At 40.6% G+C, this 25,601-nt stretch overlaps 1 protein-coding gene across 4 annotated transcripts in view; it reads right to left on the bottom strand.

Annotated features, from left to right (window-relative positions):
* LOC138958613 (multidrug resistance-associated protein 1-like) overlaps positions 1-25,601 on the bottom strand; it is a 58,152-nt gene that overhangs the window by 20,712 nt on the left and 11,839 nt on the right. The window contains exons 10-23 of one of the 4 annotated variants that reach the window (XM_070329817.1): positions 24,750-24,815; positions 24,161-24,298; positions 23,103-23,249; positions 22,278-22,362; positions 21,222-21,288; positions 20,015-20,141; positions 18,833-19,009; positions 18,114-18,281; positions 17,271-17,472; positions 16,788-16,875; positions 14,123-14,324; positions 10,986-11,069; positions 7,984-8,206; positions 1,146-1,456 (exon numbers count right to left, since the gene is read on the bottom strand). In XM_070329817.1, coding sequence (XP_070185918.1) covers positions 1,146-1,456; positions 7,984-8,206; positions 10,986-11,069; positions 14,123-14,324; positions 16,788-16,875; positions 17,271-17,472; positions 18,114-18,281; positions 18,833-19,009; positions 20,015-20,141; positions 21,222-21,288; positions 22,278-22,362; positions 23,103-23,249; positions 24,161-24,298; positions 24,750-24,815 — 2,085 coding nt within the window. The remainder of the gene's footprint in view (positions 1-1,145; positions 1,457-7,983; positions 8,207-10,985; positions 11,070-14,122; positions 14,325-16,787; positions 16,876-17,270; positions 17,473-18,113; positions 18,282-18,832; positions 19,010-20,014; positions 20,142-21,221; positions 21,289-22,277; positions 22,363-23,102; positions 23,250-24,160; positions 24,299-24,749; positions 24,816-25,601) is intronic. The other 3 variants (XM_070329816.1, XM_070329819.1, XM_070329818.1) reach the window with 3 other exon arrangements.

Below are 25,601 nucleotides of genomic sequence, written 5' to 3'. Positions count from 1 at the left end.
ACAATATTTCTCTTTCGGTCCAGGAGACGTTCTACACAGCTCTCACGAATTGTTTGTATCTGTGTAAACAGAGCTTACTTCCCTTTTTTGATTTGATCTTCTATCGCTGCTAATGTCCTTGTTGCTGTAACTGTAAAAAAAAATAATTTCCCTACAAGGAGAAGGAACCATCGGACAGCAGACAAAGAAAAAAGTAGGTGGAGCAACTGGAAACCAGAAAGATAAACTGATGCTGACTCTGATTGAAGAGCTGCTAAAATCAGCAGGGAGAAAGAAAGACGGACAGAAACTATCTGCCTTTGTGGAATACTTCTTTAACCGACAGCAGATGCTGGTGAATTGAGCTTTGCATTGATGATGTTGATCTGGTCTTCTCAATCTTATTCCTATAAAGCATGTCCTAGATCTCTGAAGGTTTGAAAGCTATCTCGTGGACATGACAGTCTTAATAAATCTGTGCACCATGAGACTTTGACAGTTTTATGTAAATGCTGTTTGTGCTGAGAAAAAAATGGTACACATGCAGCTGCACCATGGTGAGATGAATTCTAAGCATGGTCTCATAAGCAAACGGAAACAAAAAATACAACACAATAAAATCCCACATTACTTTTACAAATATACAGCCAAGTACATGCAACCACAAACAAACAATAATTAAATTTCAGCAGGCTTTCTGTGCATCATCTTCATGCAGGTAAATAATCACTAAAATGAAAAATGCAAATCAACAAAGCATCAGCCTCAAAATCTTTGAAGCCACAGCGAAATAAAAAATACTCATGCAAATTTCCAAACCTCTTCCACAGACACACACACATTTTTGTCAGGAACATACCAGGTCAGCCAGTACCTAGCCTTCGGGGAAAAAGCCATGACTACAAGCATGCTGGTATAGCACTACACAACAGCCTGTTTCATAAAAATTAAACAAATATATAAAAAAAAGAAGCGGAACAAAATCTACAAGGCATGACAACACGACATGCGCCAACCATGCCACAATTGTTAAAAACCTCAGCACTTAAAACCAGTCAGTTAGCATGCAAAGACAAAAGATTTACCAAATCAAAAACGACAAAAAAAGTCCCTAATCAGACACAGGTCAGTACAGAAAGACTGGGTCATTTGACGGGGGCGAGTACCTGTACGAGGTAATAGAGAATCAAGAGGGGGGCGATGATGGAGAGAAAGAGAGGCGTTCCCATGGAGATGACCACGATGGTGCCCATCACGTGCAGGAAGCACATCAGGAACATGTGCGCGTTCATGGGCACAACAGTGTCGATGGCGTCAATGTCCTTGCTGAAACGATTGACGATGCGACCCAGGGGGGTCACGTCAAAGAAGTGCATGGGGCAGCGTAGGATGTTGGCCAGAAATGCTGCGTGCAGCGCGTGGGACGCGTTTCTGGCACCCAGCGTACGGATCAGCGTGCCGGCAAAGATGAAAACGCCTGTGGATAGAAGGAGCAAGAGGCACACCAGGTCAAACAAGATTTTCAAATTGGTAATCCTTCCTCCGGGGACAGTGCCAACTACCTGCACATGAAAAAGCATTACACAAGTCCAAAACTTTATGATAAAAACATGAAAGGTACATGCCAGGTCAGCCTAAAGTAACAAACACAAAACAAAACCTAAATTCTTTTCTCTACCCTGCTAAAACAAAACACACAAGAAAAAACAGAAAAATAGGGTCAAAAACGCACTAAAATCAGCTTACTAAAAATCCTTTTAAAATCACAGAACCATGCACCATTCTGAAGACAACATTAACTACAAATAAAGAGAACACTGGTTTCCTGCCAGTTCTGGTAGCTGGTGCAAAGATAACACTGTGAGTAGAGTATGGCATTAATTAGCACATTTGTGGAAAAGGCATCCGGATTTTTGCTGAAACTTCTCAGTATTCAAGTCTGCTAGGTCTACCAAAGGCAAGGATGCTTGGCAACTACTATAAAATGAACACAGCAATGAACTTCCGCCAACTAGAGATCTAAGCATGCAAATTATGAGATGAAACCACACAAACACCTACTTGCTTGGAAGAGGGGATATGACTGGAGGAGAGGGGAAGAGCAGAGCAAAAGGAAGGAGGACACACTGGGGTATATGGGTTATTTTCTAGAGCTGCGTACCAGGGGAAACCATGTTACAAAGGTGATATTTCTTTACTTAACGGAGACATTTTAACCATACAAATTGATTTCATGAATAGATACTGGTTCCATATATACATATATATCCTTGGCCTGCAGAGAAAGAATTAGAAATACTTGCACATTTTTTGTTTGTCTACGTTCAGTAAATTACAAGGGTTTCAAAGTACATCACCTTCGTAACATTGGAAACCAAAGGCAGTGACATGGATTTGAAAACTAACAATTAAAACAAAAAGAGACAAAAATATATACTATATTCTTTGTTGCATGTCTGTATCATTATCTACCTGGAGTATTACTGGAAAAAGCAAAGAGAATACATCATAGGTGTCAACCTATCATTGGTGTTGCCCTTATATGAGGCCTTCCAAAACCTTATTAGACAGCTCAAGACCTTATAAAATTGTATTGTGCCCACGTGTTGAAAAATGGCTCTTCAGGTCGTAAAATCCAGAGGCACGCACTTTCACATGTTTCCTGCATGGGACACAAAACGAGTAGTCTGGGCCTTCTGATGAAGATTTAATCCATCCAGCGTATGCACCGTTGTTAAAAATTGGGCTCTCCCACTCTTTAAGATGTCGTCCGGATCCACTTTGCGATGTAGTTTTCAGCTTTTTAGCTGGAGGATAACTTTGCGATGCCATGCTTGTTGATCGACGCTTGATAGAATCACGGACCGTGATAGAATGTACCGGAAACCGGAAGTGATTTATAGGAAGTCAAGTGGAAAAAGAGTCTGAGTATGCGCAATGACAACGTTTGAGAGTCGTCTGCATGAAAGCGTCGATCGTTGTCTCTCAATCTCCATTGTTATCATTCATTTTAACTTTGCTGTAATTTTTTCTTTTCGCCGTATATTCTTCTTTTGCCCGTATAGATTTTCCTATACACCGTATTGGGTAAAAAATGCATTTTTCCCGTACAGCAATACGGCCAAACCGTATAGGTTGACACCTATGATACATTCTAGTTGCCATTTAAAGGCATACTAACGCACTCCCGTGTTTACAAAGTGTAGTTTGCCCACAATCGATGTCAAACGCACCATAAGACCATATAATGATGATACGTCACCATGCGCGGACCATAATATATGCATTACAGCTTGTCCTAGCCTCTGAAAAAGTGAGGATGTCAACAAAGCCGCGGTGTTCTCTCCCTTGCATCAACGTTACATGTGTTGCCAAATCTATAAATAGGACGATCCAGATCAAAATGAAAATTCAAATATCTCAACATTTAAGGGGTCCTAGACCACAATATTTTGCAGGGAACTTAATTTAGTCTGTCTCCAGCTGTTGGTAAAGCAATTAGCGTGTATAGTCATCGAGTACATATGGCTTTAATATACATTATATCATAAGCATTTAAAGGACTGAAAATGCATGTCACAAAAAGGTACACAAGCTCTAGCGAATGACCCATATTTGCATGCAGGGACCTGCACTGTGCTTGGTTTTAAATCCGGCTCAAGCTTTGAAGGCATTCGTGTGACAGTGATATCTTTTGAGGGTTCAATCAATCAATCAATATGAGGCTTATATCGCGCGTATTCCGTGGGTACAGTTCTAAGCGCAGGGATTAATTTTTTTAATTTTTTAAAATTTTATGCAATTTATATCGCGCACATATTCAAGGCGCAGGGATTTATTCATGCCGTGCGAGATGGATTTTTTTTTACACAATACATCACGCATTCACATCGCCCAGCAGATCGCAGCCATTTCGGCGCATATCCTACTTTTCACGGCCTATTATTCCAAGTCACACGGGTATTTTGGTGGACATTTTTATCTATGCCTATACAATTTTGCCAGGAAAGATTAAAGCAGAAAAACTTCAAACTGAATGACTCGGACTCTAAGTTACACTCAATGTGTTGTGCTTGAACAACAGAGGCTATGGGAGTATGGGAAAAGTGTCCAAACTCAAGCCCCTGATCAATGTGTCAATCTAAGAATGCAAAACATGGAGATAAAACATGAACCTCTAATCAAACCTTCCACGCTACTAAATACTCATTGCAGTTCTAAGATACCTCCGAAGTAGAATTGCTCCTAATCTATAGGACAGTGTCTGCTGAAACAAGGTTTCTGACTTCTGTACCCACCTCTTGCTTCCCATGGTCTTCCTCAACATTTTCAATAGCTTAACTCTTACCAGTTCGCTCCCTTACCCATCGTAAGCAAGCTTACGATGCCCCCCCCCCCTGTAGTTTTCCACTGACCAATTATCTAATTATCGAAAAAAAAAAAGTGTTATTTTACATTGGATGGGTCGGACAGTGGATAAACTCATATGTTAGACACACTTTATGACAAAAACAAGTTGGGTTTTTGTTATAAGTTAGTTATAGGAATGCATTATTAGGCACAAAAAAAAAGTCTGTTAACGGTAACAGGCCAATAAAATAGGGTCGGTAGGTCGGGATTTTTTTTCTTTTTTTTTCCCCAAAAACATATTTATAAGTTATTTTGCCAAATAAAAAAAGATTTTTTTCCTTTTTTTTTCTCTCTCCCAAATGCCAAAAAACAGTCTTTCTTTCTTTCTTTCTTTATTTGGTGTTTAATGTCGTTTTCAACCACGAAGGTTATATCGCAACAGAAAAAACAGTCTAGGGTCGCGGGAAAAAATAGGGTCGGTCGGGATACCGTAAACAGACTATTTTTATTTTTTTTGCCTTAGGCATGCGTATGTCATGAAACATCCAACTTTGAAATTTGGGTGGGGGTATTCAGGTGCCAATAACTTTTTTGTTTATCAGCAAAACTCAATAAAACTTTGCTGTTATGTAAAATGAATGCCAAAACAGACTAGTTAGCAGCATATCTAAAATAAACTGAACACAAAAAAATGTCTTCTTTGTGTTTGTCACGTGTTCCAAAAAATGGACGTACAAATTTCAACAAAAATCATGTTGTCACCCCCATAACATTTGTTACCTTTAAAGATAGCACAATTCTCTTTGCAAATATGAAAAGCTTATTCATTTTCCTTTCATTTGATATATAACTTTCTATATTTCATTTAGAATATGACCCCAGATAGCCACTCGGCAAGTAGGCACCAACAGCACTGTAAAATATGCCCTAAAACCCCCGAACTGGTAAGAGTTAAAATACTGAATAAAGGCACTAAACAATTATGGAGCACAACCCAAGAGGAATCAGACACAGCTCAACCCACTAGCAAATAATAAAAGCACTCTCTTGATCAAGCTACAGGGATAAGGCAAACTGAAGACTGATATCAAGAATGTACAAATTCAAATACTCATGAGGTTCAACAAACTGCAAAGCCCACAGAAGAATGCTGGTTATGAGTCAGATTACAAAGCCAAAGAAGCAAATTAGAGGCAGAGAAGAAGGATAGAGTCTGTTTGAAGTAAATCATGATTAAACAAAATGACACACCTCATACTATACTTTTTATGCACATTGTTGATCTGTTTTTAAATTTTCCCCAGAAAAGCTTATTCTCTTGATTAAACTTAAAAGTCAACTCTAAACAGAGTATTGCAATCCCAAATATCTATCTCAAAATCCCACTCCTTTCTAACAAGCCCCAAAGAATCTGCGTGATAATTTTAAGTTGCAAAGCAAATGCTTAATGAATCCATATAATGGATAAATTAAGAAAAACTTCCCAGCGGTAGGGTAAGCTCTGTTTTCGCTTTCGTTTCAAAGCTTGGACTTAAAGCATGAAGGTGGAAAGTGAACTGTGCTCTGAAAGAAGCAAGATCGGGGAACAACTCTGAGTGAAGGACAAAATTCCACCCAAAACTATAAACCAGAACCAGGCCGTACCAAAACACCTGCCTACCTGGATAGCAAAGTACCCGACAGCCAGGAGAGGGAGGAGGCATACAGCCAGGGGGGTGGTGTAGACAATCACCCCCACCGTGCCCACAAGCTGCAGAATGCAGTTGATCATGGAGCGTAGAGTGAAAGGGATCACATAGTCCACCTCCCCTATGTCCTCGCAACACCTGTTCAACACCTGCCCCTGAGGGGTGACCGCGTAAAAGGACAAGGGGAAGCGAAGAAGGGCGGCTATGAGGTCAGTGAAGAGGATACGTGAGGCCGCCACCCCCGCCAGGGCTGTTCCACCGGCACACAGCATCACCAGCACACCTAGTGGCATACAGCTGCACGGGTCATTTTCTGACCATGACCATTTCCTTTTTTCCCCACTGTCACTGTTTGTATGTATACACTATTATTGTTATCTGTTGTAAGCTATAACGAGAATGGGTCATTTCATAAATGTTGTCAACATTACTACTACACAACACTTTCTCATTGCCAACCAAATAATTATTGAAAGCTTGTATCCAACAGCCTTTATGACTGTTCCTAACTATAATGTGTATGGATAGTGGAGTACTCGGGCTAATAGTAAAGCCCTTGGGTGCTGTTTTCAAAGCTCTTGATGGCTTCTTTTGGTAAATAAACAATTCAAGACGCACTTGTTGAGACCTTTTGTATCCCCCCCCCCCCCCCCCCCCCCCCCCCGTCCCTTTATAAACTGCAACTGCCCAATCCCTTGTAAATATGTGCAATAGATTAATGGTGTCCCAAAACAGAAACCTCTCCTGAATAATTGTACAATTCTAAATTTTGATGGGGAATGAGAATACTTAACTAAAGAATTTTTTTTTAAAGCTGCAGAGAATACTCATCCAAGACCTAAATCTATCTGATGATTCAAGTCTGAGGAAAACTGAGCATGCAAGCAACTGAACTAGAAAATACAGAGTCAAGACAGAATTAGAAATAACATTTCTCATGACAGGGATAACAATTAACACTCTGGGTTATGGTAGTTTAAACTTACAACTACCACTGCAAAATAATGCATAAAACAACACATAAAATAATCAAGGACACATAACATAATATAACTCATACAACTCAAATTGGAAATTCGCTAATCTAGGACACATAACATAATATAACTCGTACAACTCAAATTGGAAATTCGCTAATCTAGGACACATAACATAATATAACTCATACAACTCAAATTGGAAATTCGCTAATCTAGGACACATAACATAATATAACTCATACAACTCAAATTGGAAATTCGCTAATCTAGGACACATAACATAATATAACCCATACAACTCAAATTGGAAATTCGCTAATCTAGGACACATAACATAATATAACTCATACAACTCAAATTGGAAATTCGCTATCTCACGAATGAGAAACAAAACAATTGCTTCAGATTCTGCCAGCTGCAATAACCTGCAAAGATTCTATGATCAAAACAAAAACATTTTGCACATGCAGTGAAGCTGACTTTTATTAAAAAGCTAAAAAACACAAGAAAATTGAAAAACATGAAATCCATTCTTAATCATCTAATCAAACAAATAACATGGGATCACCTAAAATAATTGAAAGTTAACCAGTTAGAGTATGAGAATGGATAGAGATAGAGAGAGAGAGAGAGAGAGAGAGAGAGAGAGAGAGAGAGAGAGAGAGAGAGAGAGAGAGAGAGAGAGAGAGAGAGAGAGAGACACACACACACACACAGATGAACACATAGATACCCACAGGGACACACACACACACACACAAACATAAAGAGAAAAAGAATGTTAACGTGTATGTGGGCATGTTTGTGTAATCCTATGTATTACTGTATAAGTATATGTGTGAATCTTTTGAAACCTTACTGTTACAGCAATGGTAGCAAAGTAAAAAAAAACACCAACATAATAAACAGCATAATCAACAAGCCAACGGACTCAACCAACAGAACAAGATAACAAAGCAGCAACAATACACAAACTCTCTTCCTACCTTGCAAAGCCCCCAGCGCTCCATAAACTCCCAGACGCATGTTACGTTGGGAATCGGCCTCATCTTGTGTAACATTAGACCGACGAGCATCGTTGCTCCATTCAGAGAGCCAAACGTTGGAGTAGATACTGGCAGCATTGTACAGAATGTAGAACAGAACGATGACGAAGCTCAGGAACGCACCCACAGCTTTTAGGTAGGCGGAAAACACAGTGAATTTTACCTGTGGGAGGAAGAAAATGGACAGGTTTGAGAAAAATGCTCTTTCAGATCTGACTTCTTTGGGGAAAAAAGGGATGCTAGGTTAAAGAAAAGAACAGAAAACTAATGTCATAAATAGGACTGCCAAATAAAAACACCTGGATCTAAAAACAAAAGACACCCATATCTGCAAGAAATCATGTTTATAAGCCTACAATCTAGAAAACATTTAACAGCAGAAAAAAAGAAAAAGAAGGAAATCAATCATACAATTATTTTTTTGACAAAAGAAAATCTAACACGTCACAGTTGCTTTGTCAATAATTTAACAGTTTCTCTTTAAACAGCAAACAATTTTCAGCAGAACTGCCATAGACAATTCCCCTTTATTTTATCCATTTTAAAAACCTGACCTCTAAATGTCATCATAAAAGGAATCATCAGAAGCTATGAACCAGCAATCCACAATGTGTGCAGATGGACTTACATGTACTAGATGAGATCGACTGTACAATGTTTCAACCCACAATCTGCATCGTGTGTGACAGTGTGTACACAGACTTACTAGACCAAAAAGGGATGTATAATGTTTTAACCGACAATCTGCAGTGCGTGCACACCGACTTCCTAGACAGTTAGACTGTACATTTAACTCACTATTTGCAATGGTCTGACTTACTCAACTAGAAATGTCACCACATGCCCATCAATAAAAATACAACTGAATATTTTCTTGATAAACACTTGCTAAACAGGAAACAAAGTCGAAGCCGGACCTCCGCGTTTACATGTTCCTAGCAATGCTTTGGGTAAATCAACCACGCATTGCGCTGGAAACCCAAATACATAAAAAAACATGCAGGCCTCCATTGGCACATCTTCATGTATTTTTCCCCCCATAAGACAAGTAATAAATCGAGAACTGAAAGGTGCTCTAAAAATAAAATGGAAATCCGTGCATATTAAGAACAAGAAGAGCAAACGCTCGATCGAGTCACTTTCGCAGTTCTGAATATTATATGAGGCATCAGATGGACAGGAAGAAATTGCTATTCACAACACAATGAGTCACGTTCACATAAAATTTGAGCCCGGTCACTTTTATAGTTTCCGAGAAAAGCCCAACGTTAAGTTGTGTGTTGCCGAACAGAAAAGGCTAGTTATCTCCCTTGTTTTTCTGATAACGTTCGTAAAAGGCTACAGATGTAAATACTTTGATGTAAAGAATAATCCTACAAAGTTTCAATCACATCCGATGAACTTTGTCAAAGATATAAAATGTCTAATTTTTCCTTTGACGCTGACCTGTGACCTTGAAAAAGGTCAAAGGTCAACGAAACCATCGTTAAAGTGTAGAGGTCATTGGAGGTCACGACTAAACAAAATATGAGCCCGATCGCTTTGATAGTTTCCGAGAAAAGATATAAAATGTCTAATTTTTCCTTTGACGCTGACCTGTGACCTTGAAAAAGGTCAAAGGTCAACGAAACCATCGTTAAAGTGTAGAGGTCATTGGAGGTCACGACTAAACAAAATATGAGCCCGATCGCTTTGATAGTTTCCGAGAAAAGTCCAACGTTAAGGTGGTGTCTACGGACGGCCGGCCGGCCGGCCGGACAGCCGGCCGGCCGGACAGACTAACACTGACCGATTACATAGAGTCACTTTTTCTCAAGTGACTCAAAAATGAGGAGTTAAATTCAAACCAAAATGTTTTCCTTTCTATTCAGCATTACACCTGAACACGCACACACCTGGGTCGTACGACTCTAATTGCTGCCGGCTAGTGGTAAGGCGTCCGCCCAGTGAGCGGGAGGTCGTGGGTTCGAACCCCGGCTGGATGGCCTAGTGGTAAGGCGTTCGCCCAGTGAGCGGGAGGTCATGAGTTCGAACCCCGGCCGGGTCATACCTAAGACTTTAAAATTGGCAATCTAGTGGCTGCTCCGCCTGGCGTCTGGCATTATGGGGTTAGTGCTAGGACTGGTTGGTCCGGTGTCAGAATAATGTGACTGGGTGAGACATGAAGCCTGTGCTGCAACTTCTGTCTTGTGTGTGGCGCACGTTAAATGTCAAAGCAGCACCGCCCTGATATCACCCTTCGTGGTGGACTGGGCGTTAAGCAAACAAACAAACAAACTTGAACGAAGTGACCCGAATTAGCAGAGAAATTATTAATTTGAGAAAAAGAAAAAAAAATCACAATATGCAATATAAATATCAAAACAAAGAACTACAGAAAACAAGTTTCATCCCCCTCCCTAGCCGGCCATGTTTCTGAGTCATACCCCTAAAACGCCTAACTAACAAACATTAACTTTTACTTTACTTTGTCCCCAGAAAGAAACTGCCATGGAACTTAATAGATTATTTCTGATGAAGATTCTCTTTCTCAAGATCAATTGTTTGTATCATCAGAAGTTAATTATCATCAGACAAAGTTATCAAAAATACTTTTTTTTAATCAGTGAAATACAGTAATAAGATATGACCTATGAAGAAGACAGGACAGTGGAACACACACACACACGTACACATGCACAGACGTCTGACTTGCACAGATATTTTTAAAGGTATTCAGTGAATACAAATAGCACAACCCCTCACTTGTGATGACAAGCAAAAGAAAACAAGCACTCCAAAAACCTGAACTGCTCCCCTATGCACATGTACCCCCCATTTTTCCTCCATTGTGTATTTGTTCACCAAGCCAGGAACATGAAATGCTGCAAGCGAGAAAACCAATCTGAAGCATGCAAGAAACGCCAAACTGTGGGTGGTGAACTCAACAAACTACCACATACCCTCCCTGTCTGCACTATTTCTGACGTGATCAACTTTGGCGCTGGAAGTATTACTGTCGATTTGGAAGCAGAATCACCTGCTGCCTACAGAAAGGATAGGAGCAGCAAGCAAGCAACATGACTCAGAGTGTACACACAATACATCAATCAATCAATCAATATGAGGCTTATATCACGCGTATTCCGTGGGTACAGTTCTAAGCGCAGGGATTTATTTTTTTATTTTCTATTTTATGGAATTTATATCGCGCACATATTCAAGGCGCAGGGATTTATTTATGCCGTGTGAGATGGAATTTTCTTACACAATACATCACGCATTCACACCGGCCAGCAGATCGCAGCCATTTCGGCGCATATCCTACTTTTCACGGCCTATTATTCCAAGTCACACGGGTATTTTGGTGGACATTTTTATCTATGCCTATACCATTTTGCCAGGAAAGACCCTTTTGTCAATCGTGGGACCTTTAACGTGCACACCCCAATGTAGTGTACACGAAGGGACCTCGGTTTTTCGTCTCATCCGAAAGACTAGCACTTGAACCCACCACCTAGGTTAGGAAAGGGGGGAGAAAATTGCTAACGCCCTGACCCAGGGTCGAACTCGCAACCTCTCGCTTCCGAGCGCTTCCTCCGAAAGCGGCGTATGGCTGCCTAAATGGCGGGGTAAAAACGGTCATACACGTAAAATTCCACTCGTGCGTGTGCAAAAACACGAGTGTACGTGGGAGTCTAAGCCCATGAACGAAGAAGAAGAAGAAGCTTCCGAGCGCAAGTGCGTTACCACTCGGCCACCCAGTCCTCATACACACATTCCACGTAAAGAGCCTTTTGTTTTTTCATCACTTTGAAACGCTTCTTTAAAACCAACCAACTAATCAACCAACAACAAACAAAAACCCATACACAAACAAACACAATCGTATGCAAAGCGAGACCGGAACAGCTGCTTTTTGATGCATTCAAGACTGGTATACAAGCAGCCAATTGCAAAACTGAAACTGAACTTTATTACCAAAGGATAGAGGTTTTAGGCAAAGCCTAATCTTACAACCTGTCCCTTCTACAAACACTTAATACAAACACAAATAATATAGATAGTAAGAAGAAAAAAGGTTATAGATTCTTACAGACGCACATAATATAGATAGTAAGAAGGAAAAAGGTTATAGTTTCTTATACACACTCGAAAATGGGAAAACAAAAAAGTGTGGAAATTGCAGCACAGTTGCAATAACACATTGCATATAAACATCCAAAACAACTGATGACAAAAGGGGGAAAATGTGGGGAGGAATTGTCACGATCATTTGCATGTATAGTATAATTATCAATACATACACATAAAGAACAAATCAAAATACACAAAAGGCACAAAAATATCAGACATGAAAAGTGTTCTATTTACCCATCAAGCGGGAATAATAATAATAATAATAATATGGGAGATTTATAGAGCGCTTTACATTCTCTAAGCGCTTTACAATGACAAACATACATATACATACAATAGCAAAGCAAAAAAGCATGTGCAGCAGCATTCAGCACACAAGTGAACAACAAAACACTAACATCAATACACGCTGCAAGCATACTAACACAGGCAAAACATTCAAACATTCAAACACCTGATTCAAAAATGCACCATGTTGAAATAAAATTAATCAAAATACTGTGTGAAGAAGTGTGTTTTAAGGTTTGATTTGAAGGAACAGAATGTTTGGCAGTGTCGGATAGAGTAAGGGAGAGAGTTCCACGCAACGGCAGCAGAGTGGGAGAAGGCTCTCTGGCCGTGCTGTTTGCGACTAAAAGAAGATAGACGGAATATTCTAGTGTCTACAGAGGAGCGGAGGGATCGTGAGGGTGTATAGAGTGTGAACAGGTCAGACAGGTAGGATGGGGCTGAGCCAGATATTATTTTGTAGCAGATACAGCAGCACTTATATTGGATTCTCAGCTCTACAGGGAGCCAATGAAGTTTCTTTAGCAAGAATGGAACTGGTGCCTTAACGTTTTCACAGAAGAGCCTCAGAGGCATTTCGGATTTGTAGGGGTATGGAGTTCCAGAGAGACTCTCCTGAGAAGGCTAAACTTGACTTATACAAGTCTAGACGAGGGATAGGGGGATGAGATTCTGGGATCCATATCTTTTTGTGGCATGTCTGAAATGTGATTTTAAATATGTAGGAACATCACTTTATACATAGAGACAGCCTTGTTTAGTGTCAACTGATCTTTCAAGGGGAGGAAATTAAGGAGCTTTAATTTATCATTTGTTGACCTATTTGACTCATGCAGAATTAGTTTTGCTGCACGGCGATGAAGATAGTTGAGAGTCATTTTAAATGAACATCACTGCAGTTTTCCCAAAGCGTTGAAGCAAAGTTGATATGAGGCATTATGTGGGCGTAATAAAACTTGAGTGCTTCCACATCGGCGTAATGCCTTAATTTAGAGAGAGAGAGAGAGAGAGAGAGAGAGAGAGAGAGAGAGAGAGAGAGAGAGAGAGAGAGAGAGAGAGAGAGAGAGAGAAAGAGAGAGAGAGAGGGAGGGGGAGAGGGAGAGGGAGAGGGAGAGAGAGAGAGAGAAAGAGAGAGAGAGAGAGAGAGAGAGAGAGAGAGAGAGAAAGAGAGAGAGAGAGAGAAAACACAGCCCCTTCAAAAGGAATAGAACTTGTTGGTGTCTACACCAAATCGCGCAGACTCAGAGCTGTGGACAATAGAAATGAAAAAGTGAAGTGGTAGCTCAGTTGGTAGAGCACTGGAATTGTGATCCTTGAGTCACAGGTTCGAATTCAGATTGGAACCGACATAAGTCAACTTCTTGCGATGACTCAGAGATGATATTAACATCCCATAGCCGTGGCACGTAAAAATACCATGACAATTCTGCCAAAAATGCCGGTGACTGATTACACCTAACCATGCCCACGCCTGGGTAATGCGACTCTAATTGCTGCTGGCTTTTCACTGGGAGGAAGCAACCCGAATTTCCACACAATGGAATAATAAATAAACGAAAATTTAAAAAAAAAAATTAAAAAAAAGGAAAAAGAAAATCATTGAAAATGAAAGATCATGCGCTTCCCCGAGAAAAGACCGATGCAAACAACATCCCAAACAACAGTAACTCACCCTGCCAGTCTCAACGGACTCTGCCTGTATCAGCTTGTCTTTCTCCTTGGCCTGGTTCTCTATGTTCTTTTCCTCCGCCATGGGTATCTGTTTGTCCAGCTTTTTGGAAATGTCCTTCCCGCCTTTTCCCGAGGAAGCCAATGACACTTGGCTGCCCATTTCAGAGTCTGTGCGCACTCGTTCACTAAGCTTGTTGATTTTCCTGCAAGACAAAACATCAAGTTTACATTTTTGCTTTTTACATTTAGTCAAGTTTTGACTAAATGTTTTAACATAGAGAGGGAATCGAGACGAGGGTCGTGGTGTATGTGTGTGTGTATGTGTGTGTGTATGTGTGTGTGTGTGTGTGTGTGTGTCTGTCTGTGTGTGTGTGTAGAGCGATTCAGAGTAAGCTACTGGACCGATCTTTATGAAATTTTACATGAGAGTTCCTGGGTATGATATCCCCAGACGTTTTTTTCATTTTTTTGATAAATGTCTTTGATGACGTCATATCCGACTTTTTGTAAAAGTTGAGGCGGCACTGTCACACCCTCATTTTTCAATAAAATTGATTGAAATTTTGGCCAAGCAATCTTCGACAAAAGCCGGACTTCAGTATTGCATTTCAGCTTGGAGGCTTAAAAATTAATTAATGACTTTGGTCATTAAAAATCTGAACATTGTAATTAACAAAAAAAATTTAAACGATCAAAATTTACGTTCATCTTATTTTTCATCATTTTCTGATTCCAAAAACATATAAATATGTTATATTCGGATTAAAAATAAGCTCTGAAAATTAAAAATATAAAAATTATGATTAAAATAAAATTTACAAAATCGATTTAAAAACAATTTCATCTTATTCCTTGTCGGTTCCTGATTCCAAAAACATATAGATATGATATGTTTGGATTAAAAACACGCTCAGAAAGTTAAACGAAGAGAGGTACAGAAAAGCGTGCTATGCAGCTCAGCGCAACCACTACCGCGCTAAACAGGCTCGTCGATTTCACTGCGTTTTGCACGATCGGCGGACTACGGTCATTGTGAAAAAATACAGTGTGTTCAGTTTCATTCTCTGAGTTCCACAGCTTGACTAAATGTAGTAATTTCGCCTTACGCGACTTGTTTCTGTTCTTACTTGCTTGATCAGCTTAGATGTTCACCTAAAAGAGAGGTAGAGGGCTGTCACACATGCAACTGAGTCACGCGATTTACCCTGTCACACAGCCGACTCAGTCGTAGAAAACAGCTACGACAAGTCTGCGACTCAGTCTCATGCGATTCCCTCGTAGCTTTGAGGTTTAGAACATGTTCTATTCCTGCGATCCAGTCGTCGGTCAATCGCAGGGGCAGAGCCAACAGAGCCAATCAGAACGCGTTGCTGCGGCCTTGACGTAAAATAATGGCGGACAGTGGCGTACAGCGTCTCTTCGTCGATTCAAAACTTTTTGGAAGAACAGTTTTTTACTCAGATATAAAGGAGACGTTTTAGGCGTGTACAGCGGTTGGAAAACATTAATTGCAGCTGTCTGGGAACTTTATTTCTTGCAAAGGCGTAATGCTGAAAGGAATTTTTCAGAAAGGTAGAGCGACGTTCGAACATTTAGCGTCTGCTCTCGCAAAGCGCGTTTGCCGTGTTCACTATGACACGTTACTTCCGCCCCGCTCGCGTGGAGTTATCGTTCGCCAGTTGTTCGTCTATCGTTCATCGTGTGACGGGTCAATGGCCTACGATGTGATGTGCGATCGGCCAAAGACTGAATCGCAAGACTGAATCGCAACGACTGAGTCGCCTGTATGACCGAGGCTGTAGAAGGGTGCTATGGACAAAGACAGATACAGGTCATTCTTCTGATTTCAATTAAACAACCCAAAAGGTTAACACAAAACTGCATCAAAAACAATAACTTTCTTGTTCTCCACATCAGTCAAAAGTAGCTGCTGCTTCCTTCTTCTTCTTCTGGGTTTGTGGGCTGAAACTCCCATGTACACTCATGTTTTTGCACGAGTGGAATTTAACGTGTATGACCGTTTTTACCCCGCCATTTAGGCAGCCATACGCCGCTTTCGGGGGAAGCATGCTGGGTATTTTCGTGTTTCTATAACCCACCGAACTCTGACATGGATTACAGGATCTTTTCTGTGCGCACTTGGTCTTGTGCTTGCGTGTAAACACGAAGGGGGATAAGCCACTAGCAGGTCTGCACATAAGTTGACCTGGGAGATCGGAAAAATCTCCACACTTAACCCACCAGGCGGCCGCGGCCGGGATTCGAACCCTCGACCTTCTGATTAAGAGGCTGACGTCTTACCACCCCACCACAACGCCCGTCGCTGCTGCTACCAAATCACAAAACCGTGATTGTCCATAATTGGCACACATCAACATGAAATGTAAATCTGTATCACATAGAACATGACCTACTCGTTGCAATTCCTATTCATACAAGCTTCCTGTCCTCAAAGGAACTGAATCACATAGAACATGACCAACTTGTTGCAATTCCTATTCATACAAGCTTCCTGTCCTCAAAGGAACTGTATCACATAGAACATGACCTACTTGTTGCAATTCCTATTCATACAAGCTTCCTGTCCTCAAAGGAACTAGACACCAGCATAATCAAATAACAAGTATTCACCCAAAACAACAAAACATATCAAGAACAATGTTTACTTTTGCAGAAGAGCTGCAGCAGCAGCCCCAGCAGTGTCGTTCTGGATGGATCCTATCTGTGATATGATGTCATCACGCAGACTAAGAACTGTGGACAATAAAAATGAGAAACTGAAGTTTAGACTGCATAAATATAGAGTTCAAGTAAATAAGTAGGATAACTCAAAAACACTTTCTGTATTAATATGTGATTTAAAAGAGTACCATTCCGAACTTGACACAGAGGAACTCCTTCCATTCTCACGGTATGAGTTTTAAAACTAAAAGGGTACAATTTGTACTCGACACAGAGAAACTGCTTTACTACTTTTAGAAAGCTTTCTTGTACTAACACCTGTTTCAAAAGATTTCACGATGCAGATGCCTGGGAACAACTTTCAGTAACATTCCAGACAACCTTTTTCAGTAGCACCTGCTCCTCAACAAACAAAAAACCAAAAAACCCAAACAATCTGCAGTTTGCAAAAAGGAGTCTCCACCCACCGTCTAGGTCTGAAGGGTCAGCAGTAGAAACTTCCACCACGATCTCCTGTGTGAGGTAGTTTCTGAGGAACTCAGCAAAAGCCCCGTTGTGAGCCATCAGCTCTGTGAAGGATCCCACCTCTGAGATCTGGCCGTCCTTCAACACCACAATGTTGTCCACCTTGGGTAGGAACCCAATGCCGTGGGTCACCAGAACACGAGTCTGTGTTGGAACAAGAAGGCAATGAAACTTGGAATAAAAAAGATGTAAGAAACAAAGGGACGCAGGCGCTCTAAATATAGACAACTGTTAGTGAGAGTTACGCGGAACCAGTCTCCTGGCATCTTGGACGATAAGAAGCATTGAAATGAACAAAGGTCTCATCCTAAAATGTTACCAATCAAATAGCTACTGCTTGACTGACAATGTGAATAGAGTACAAGGTCATTACTTAACTGACTTAAAACTCAGTAAAAAAACAAATCAATGTTGTAACTTGTAAATGAAAACATGTCACGTCCTCTATAAGTCATCACATATTTACCCAGGCTTTTCAAAGATTCTATGCCCCTCCTTTCCCTTGAACATTGTTCAACACCTCTTTAGATTGCCTGTATACTAAGATGAGCAGAAGTTTCTTGCCGAATTTCTAATTTTCATGATCACTGTCAATAGCAACACAACTTTATCGAACTCAAATGCTTTCTTAAATGTTTCCTTCTGCAGTAGAATAAGCTAATCTTCTGATTTGATTTTAATGACTGTCGCCAGTAACTATGATAACTCAAAAGGCCTAAAAGGCCTCAGACATTTTCCAGCAATACATGAGCTGTTGGGATCTTTAAACATCATGCCAACCTCACCTTGCCCTTCAGTATTCCATCAGGCCCAATGACATTGTCAAAGATGTGTTTTCCAACATGCGAGTCAACAGCACTGAGGGGGTCATCCAGCAAGTAAACATCTGCATCGTGGTATGTCGCTCTGGCCAAACTCACTCTCTGCTTCTGACCTCCGCTCAAGTTGATGCCCTGAGGAACAGAATATTCAAAGACTTTCAATTTAGTTTTTATCCATAAACATCCATGGAAGCAAACTGGCAAAAATCTTCTCTCTTTAAATCTGTATCCTTGTAAAATAAAGTTCAGTCTCCGTCTCTACAGCATTCCCCAAAAAGTCAAAAACACAAAAGTACCATCTGTTTCTGGCCTCTCAAATGTACATACAAAAATGCATTTGATACTACGCATTGTTCTCTTACTAGGTCTCATTTGCCACAGTATTGTTTTAGTACAATTTCTCACCTTCCTCCATCATCCTCAAAAAGCAACACACAGGGGAAACAGTGGCAACAAAAATATTCTCAAAATACCTTTTGATTGCTGTTGTCTGCAGGAATCAGATTTGTACAAACACACAGGCACAAAGGACTACACTAGCACACTCATACAAAATCTTTAAAAAAAAAGTCTTGCCCACCCAGCAACCACATGCTTAGTTGAAGAGGAACAAACCGTTTAAGTTATCATGAAAATACAACTTTCTTTTCATCCTTGGCCAATCAAAATTCCAAGAGGATTACCTTTTCTCCAATCTCTGTCTCATCGCCAGCAGGCAGCATATCCAGGTCCTGCTGAAGGGCACAGGCGTGTATGATTTTATCATACTCCTGTTGGTGGAACTCGTTGTTGAAGAGGACATTGTCCCGCACTGTAGCATTCTGAATCCACGCTTGTTGAGCAACGTAGGCAACTGATCCCTGTAACACACAAGAACAGTGATAAGTCATATTTGTTAGACTATCGATGCAAACAGCATCATGAAGGTAAAGGCAAAGAAATCTGTAAAGTGTTACTGTAAGATATTGCTCCTCAATCTATTTCTATAATATCTTGAGAAAAATGATTGCTTTTGCTTACAGCTGTACCACAATTTTATCTTTAAAACTAAATCCTTAAAGTAATAAATCAAAACATTATCACCTTCAAACAAATAGAGGTGCACCTGCCCATACGACTCACCTTCTTCATAAGTAATATGAATCAGAAACAAATTATCTGCCGCTCTTGATCCATAAACGTTCAAGAAAATTATAATTTCATTCAAATCCTGCAATGTCTAGAGGTCATCAAACCCTAGAAGCCTGTGAAGTTTCAAGGATCTTGCATCAAAAATAAAGAATAAAATAGTTTTGTTTTAACCCAAACTTTACCCCACTCTTTACATGTTCCTGAAATTTATATTATTGTAAAGTGAAAACAACAACAAGCCTTCAACCTTACTTAGGTATGGAAGTCATTAACTCTGTAAGTAGGCCAGCTGTACATCTGAACACTGCTCATTAGTAGTTTTGTTTGTTCGTTCATGGGCTGAAACTCCCACGGCTTTTACGTGTATGACCGTTTTTACCCCGCCATTTAGGCAACCATACGCCGCTTTCGGAGGAAGCATGCTGGGTATTTTCGTGTTTCTATAACCCACCGAACTCTGACATGGATTACAGGATCTTTTTCGTGCGCACTTGGTCTTGTGCTTGCGTGCACACACGGGGGTGTTCGGACACCGAGGAGAGTCTGCACACAAAGTTGACTCTGAGAAATAAATCTCTCGCCGAACGTGGGGACGAACTCACGCTGACAGCGGCCAACTGGATACAAATCCAGCGCGCTACCGACTGAGCTACATCCCCGCCCTGCTCATTAGTAGTGATACTAAGGCACACTGATTACTTTGGTGAGTCAAATAGAAAGAAAGGATGACTGACCTTAATGTTCACAGTGCCCGTCAATCTGTCCATCTCTCCCAACAATGCTGACAGCAGTGATGATTTGCCTGCGCCAACCACACCCACAACAGCCACCAGAGATCCTTCTTGTATCTCCAAGTTAATGCTGAAACAGACCTCAACTACATGACATTCCATTCATGACATGCAATCAAAACAAAGTTTCCAGCTCTATACCTAGACACAGTGTGAGAAAGCATGAGCAAGCCGCTGGAAGCTGGAGTACTGTTTCGTTGTTGCAAATATTGAAGCTGGAATCTAACAAGCACCGTTAAGTCTATAAATCTCCATCCAAAAGATGTGACTGCAGTTAAAAATGACATAGCAACATCAGTTCGAAGACAGCATTCTTGCTGATTGATAGGAAAGCAGACATTCTTAGCTCTGTTCAAGCTGTTTTATTCATGTCGATAGTTGCAGCTAAACATAACAACAAAGGCACTGTTTTATGCCCAGCTGCTACCTGGAAATCGGGTAAACAAATGAGGGTTTAACTATGTGTAGCTATGTGGTAAATACTTTATCTCTTACCTAAATCTTCTTAGTACCCTTTTTCATTATTGTCAAGAGAAAATACTTAAAACGCTTAAATAAACGAAACTCAAGTAAAACAAGAAGAGCAAACGCTCGATCGAGTCACTTTCGCAGTTCTGAATATTATATGAGGCATCAGATGGACAGGAAGAAATTGCTATTCACAACACAATGAGTCACGTTCACATAAAATTTGAGCCCGGTCACTTTTATAGTTTCCGAGAAAAGCCCAACGTTAAGTTGTGTGTTGCCGAACAGAAAAGGCTAGTTATCTCCCTTGTTTTTCTGATAACGTTCGTAAAAGGCTACAGATGTAAATACTTTGATGTAAAGAATAATCCTACAAAGTTTCAATCACATCCGATGAACTTTGTCAAAGATATAAAATGTCTAATTTTTCCTTTGACGCTGACCTGTGACCTTGAAAAAGGTCAAAGGTCAACGAAACCATCGTTAAAGTGTAGAGGTCATTGGAGGTCACGACTAAACAAAATATGAGCCCGATCGCTTTGATAGTTTCCGAGAAAAGTCCAACGTTAAGGTGGTGTCTACGGACGGCCGGCCGGACGGCCGGCCGGACAGACTAACACTGACCGATTACATAGAGTCACTTTTTCTCAAGTGACTCAAAAACCAATGCAATATAACTCACTTGCTTATTGTGTTTGGTGCTTCTCTGTCCCAGGTAAATGTGCAATTTTCAATTTTGACTGCCGGCTCTGCACAATAACAAACAAAACCATGACGGTATCATGTCTGACACTGAGAAATATTTATGGTGTTTTACGCTCCACATTTGCAAAGAGACTTCTAACACTTCTACTGAAAAAGCAAAAAATGCATTAATTCTAGCTATCAGATTTACACATACAAATACTGACACACTTGAGTGTACAGCACAGGGATCTCTTACAGACTTCTTGTGGTTTGTAGTCTATATAAGGTAACGGGAGAATGCATTTAAGCACACATCAATACAGAGACTCCCACAAAACTGCCCCCAAATTACAGCACAGACATACAGGAGCACTGATTCTTGCACATACAGTAAGACTGCAATAATAACATCAGCCACATACAGTAAGACTGCAATAATAACATCAGCCACATACAGTAAGACTGCAGTAATAACATCAGCCACATACAGTAAGACTGCAATAATAACATCAGCCACATACAGTAAGACTGCAGTAATAACATCAGCCACATACAGTAAGACTGCAATAATAACATCAGCCACATACAGTAAGACTGCAATAATAACATCAGCCACATACAGTAAGACTGCAGTAATAACATCAGCCACATACAGTAAGACTGCAGTAATAACATCAGCCACATACAGTAAGACTGCAATAATAACATCAGCCACATACAGTAAGACTGCAATAATAACATCAGCCACATACAGTAAGACTGCAATAATAACATCAGCCACATACAGTAAGACTGCAATAATAACATCAGCCACATACAGTAAGACTGCAATAATAACATCAGCCACATACAGTAAGACTGCAATAATAACATCAGCCACATACAGTAAGACTGCAATAATAACATCAGCCACATACAGTAAGACTGCAATAATAACATCAGCCACATACAAGCACAGAGGCATAAAGCACAAACTACAAGGGAAATAGAAATAGGGGGATGGGGGGGGGGGGGGGGGGGGGGGCGGCGAACAAAGGTATATGTCCCTTACTGGTAGAAGTATTGTGTTCAACAGCATCATCGTCTAGCTCATCATTGTCCAGAAACTTCTGAAGGCGTTTCAGTGACACACTTGCCTGCAATTATACAGAAAACATCAACACAAAGATAGAAAGCAAATCAAGTTACTAGGTATAAACATAAGTACAAATCCATATTCAACAAAAGTAAATGATACTAACAGTATATCCTATGTTTCTGTTCTTCCTGTACTTTTCTTCCATGTATCTTATGTCCTGGATTTGTCTACAGAAAGGTTGGAAGACAAGGCGTTGTGCCTTAAAACGTGTATTCTTTATTAACCCTTACACTGGTGCAATTCCGTAACACATGTTACATAGCCACTGGTGAATTAACAGAGAGAAAAATAAAGAAAAACGGTCATAAAGGTTTTCACATCCATGGGAGGTAATTGGAACCGACCAAACAGACTGAGCCAGTAGCACGACATATGTCGTGACAACCAGGTGCCAGTATACGCAAAGTAGCGCAACATATGTCGCGACAACCAGCCTAAGGGTTAAAAGAAAGACTGCAGGTGAGAAGGACTAGAATAAGATAACAATAAAACTGTACTCACCGGAGAAGTAAACACATAAGGAAAATAAAAGATCTTGTGTGTTTATGTCTTTGGTGAGTACATCTTTATCTTCCCCTTTTAACTATGTAAAATAAACAGCAGTTAGTCTGACATGACTAAATACTGAATCAACAAATTGAAGTTTGGCCACATTTTCTCAACGACTTGGCCACATTTTCATTAAGACTGTAGATTCTGCAACTAGGTCTTATTTCCTGGTTTTCTGACAAGACTTACCTGAACGATATTAGTGATGACATTGGGCAGCATGGACAGTGGAAAGCGCATGATGTTGAAGAGCGAAAGCGACACAAAGGCCTTCTCTGCATCCAGAACGTTGGCGTCATCTGACAATGTGTACACTGCAAACGTTATCAGAGAAACCTGGAAAAAGATCAGAAACATTTAGACAATAGCCCAAAAAAGAAAGACAGCAATAACATTATATTCACTATAAGAAGGTCACCTACAAGCCGTATATGGATAAAAGAAAACACGGAAACATCAGCTTTACAGGATTGGCAATAAAAGGTTAACACAAAGCAACAAAACTCTCATGACCAATAATATAGTTAGTTAGTTAGCTATTGCTTTTCAGGTCCAGCGGACCATAATAGGCCAAATCAGGACCCCGACCAATAATATCATTTGGTGTCTGCAAAAGTCATTTTAAAACCCAAATAAATTTCCAGCCATTTTGGTAGAGCTGTCAAACGTTTTTGCAGTGGTAAAAGGTGATGCCAAGGACTACTCAATGTTCCAAAAATTTTCTAAACTTTTATGACCATTTGACAAACTTGTAAAAGATAATAAATACTACAACCATTCCTGCATGACTGTATCTTTTTCATTCCTGCAGACACCACTCTCTGCCAGACATATTCACTCCAAGACTGATGTGTCTATGCATACACTGTACTATTTCTGCTGCAATCAACAGACACCACTCTCTGCCAGACATATTCACTCCAAGACTGATGTGTCTATGCATACACTGTACTATTTCTGCTGCAATCAACAGACACCACTCTCTGCCAGACATATTCACTCCAAGACTGATGTGTCTATGCATACACTGTACTATTTCTGCTGCAATCAACAGACACCACTCTCTGCCAGACATATTCACTCCAAGACTGATGTGTCTATGCATACACTGTACTATTTCTGCTGCAATCAACAGACACCACTCTCTGCCAGACATATTCATTCCAAGACGGATGTGTCTATGCAAATCTGAAGCTATCAACAAGTTCAGAAAATGACCCTCTCCAAGGCAACAAAGGCAACCTTACCATGAAGGGAGCACAGGTCCAGGTGAAGGAGCTACAGGCATTTAGGTAGGCCGCCTTTTTTAGCACCTCCAGCTCCTTGTTACGGATGACCAGAATCTTCTCCTGGAACGACAGCTCCCAGGCATACAGCTTCAGGACCTGAAAAGAAAACACATGACACATTATAACCAGGTGTATATGCAGCAGTACACCCAGATTGCCTTGTGATTTTGCACCACAGGTTTATTAATGCAGCACTGATGTAAAAAAAAGTTCTGCTGGGTGACTAAACGCACGGTGAAGTCTGGCAAAGTAGCACATGCTACTTGTGATTGTTCTAAGAATTCACTATGTAGTGCTCCAGACGCAATTATTCAAAACAGTAATGCTTTATTATGTGAATAAACTTAGTAGACCTCAGGTAAGCAATTTCCTTTGCATTTGCTGGTAGCTCTAAAAGTTGATTAAAAACTTAAGACTGAATAAGAAAGTTCTTTTGTAATTCTTGTTTCTGCTCTTCTTCCTTTTCTTGCATGCACTTGATCAGTATATTCTCACACTCACTTTTTTTGTTTATGGTAATCATGTAAGTTCTGCAAACAATAATTACCTTGATACCATTGAGGACTTCATTCATCAGTTTGATTCTGGAGTCTTTCAGGATCATTTGTTTCACCTGAAAAAGATACGCTCATAAATTACAAACTTTACGATATTACTTCCTCAGTTACAATGCAGATACACACACTGACAGCTTAACCCCCTCCGCCACCCCCCCCCCCCCCCCCCCAAACCAATACCTCCATCGATACACAGCTTACTCATACATGAAATTTAAAGTTACACCAATCACTTAAAACTCCTGCACATTCACAATAATAGACTTGACCCACAAGTCAGCAGCGAATGTGATAAACGGGTTATCTCCCCTGAAAAGCGAAGCAAGCTTCGAAGATGGCGACGATGGAAAAGAGAAGAACTGTGAGCGAACTGCGAAAGGTGTGTGTGGGTGTGTGTGTGTGATGTGTGTCAGTGTGTGTGCATATGCGCGTGCTGTGTGTGATGTGTGTCAGTGTGTGTGTATGCGCGTGCTGTGTGTGTGTGTGGCTGTGCTTGCGTGAGCTTGTGTGTGTGTGTGTGAGAGAGAGAGAGAGCGATAGTGAGAGTAGGGTATGGTTGTTGGTGAAAGTTGAGTTGGACGCTGGGGTTGGGCGGGTGTGTGTGTCAGAGAGTGTTGTGTCTGTGTGTGTGGGGGGGGGGGTGGACTGCGTGTGTGTGTTTATTTGTGTGTGTGAGGGTTGTGTGTGTGTGTGGGGGGGTTGACTGCGTGTGTGGGTTTATTTGTGTGTGTGAGGGTTGTGTGTGTGTGTGTGTGGGACTGCGTGTGTGTGTTTATTTGTGTGTGGTATGTGTGTGCCTTTCGCCTTGTATTGAGGAAATTAAACTGCGTTTGCGTATTATG

Source organism: Littorina saxatilis, linkage group LG2 (assembly GCF_037325665.1).
Source record: "Littorina saxatilis isolate snail1 linkage group LG2, US_GU_Lsax_2.0, whole genome shotgun sequence".
Lineage (NCBI taxonomy): Eukaryota > Metazoa > Mollusca > Gastropoda > Littorinimorpha > Littorinidae > Littorina > Littorina saxatilis.
The sequence above is the reverse complement of the archived record's forward strand: the minus strand, read 5'-3'. Positions and strand labels throughout refer to the sequence as shown.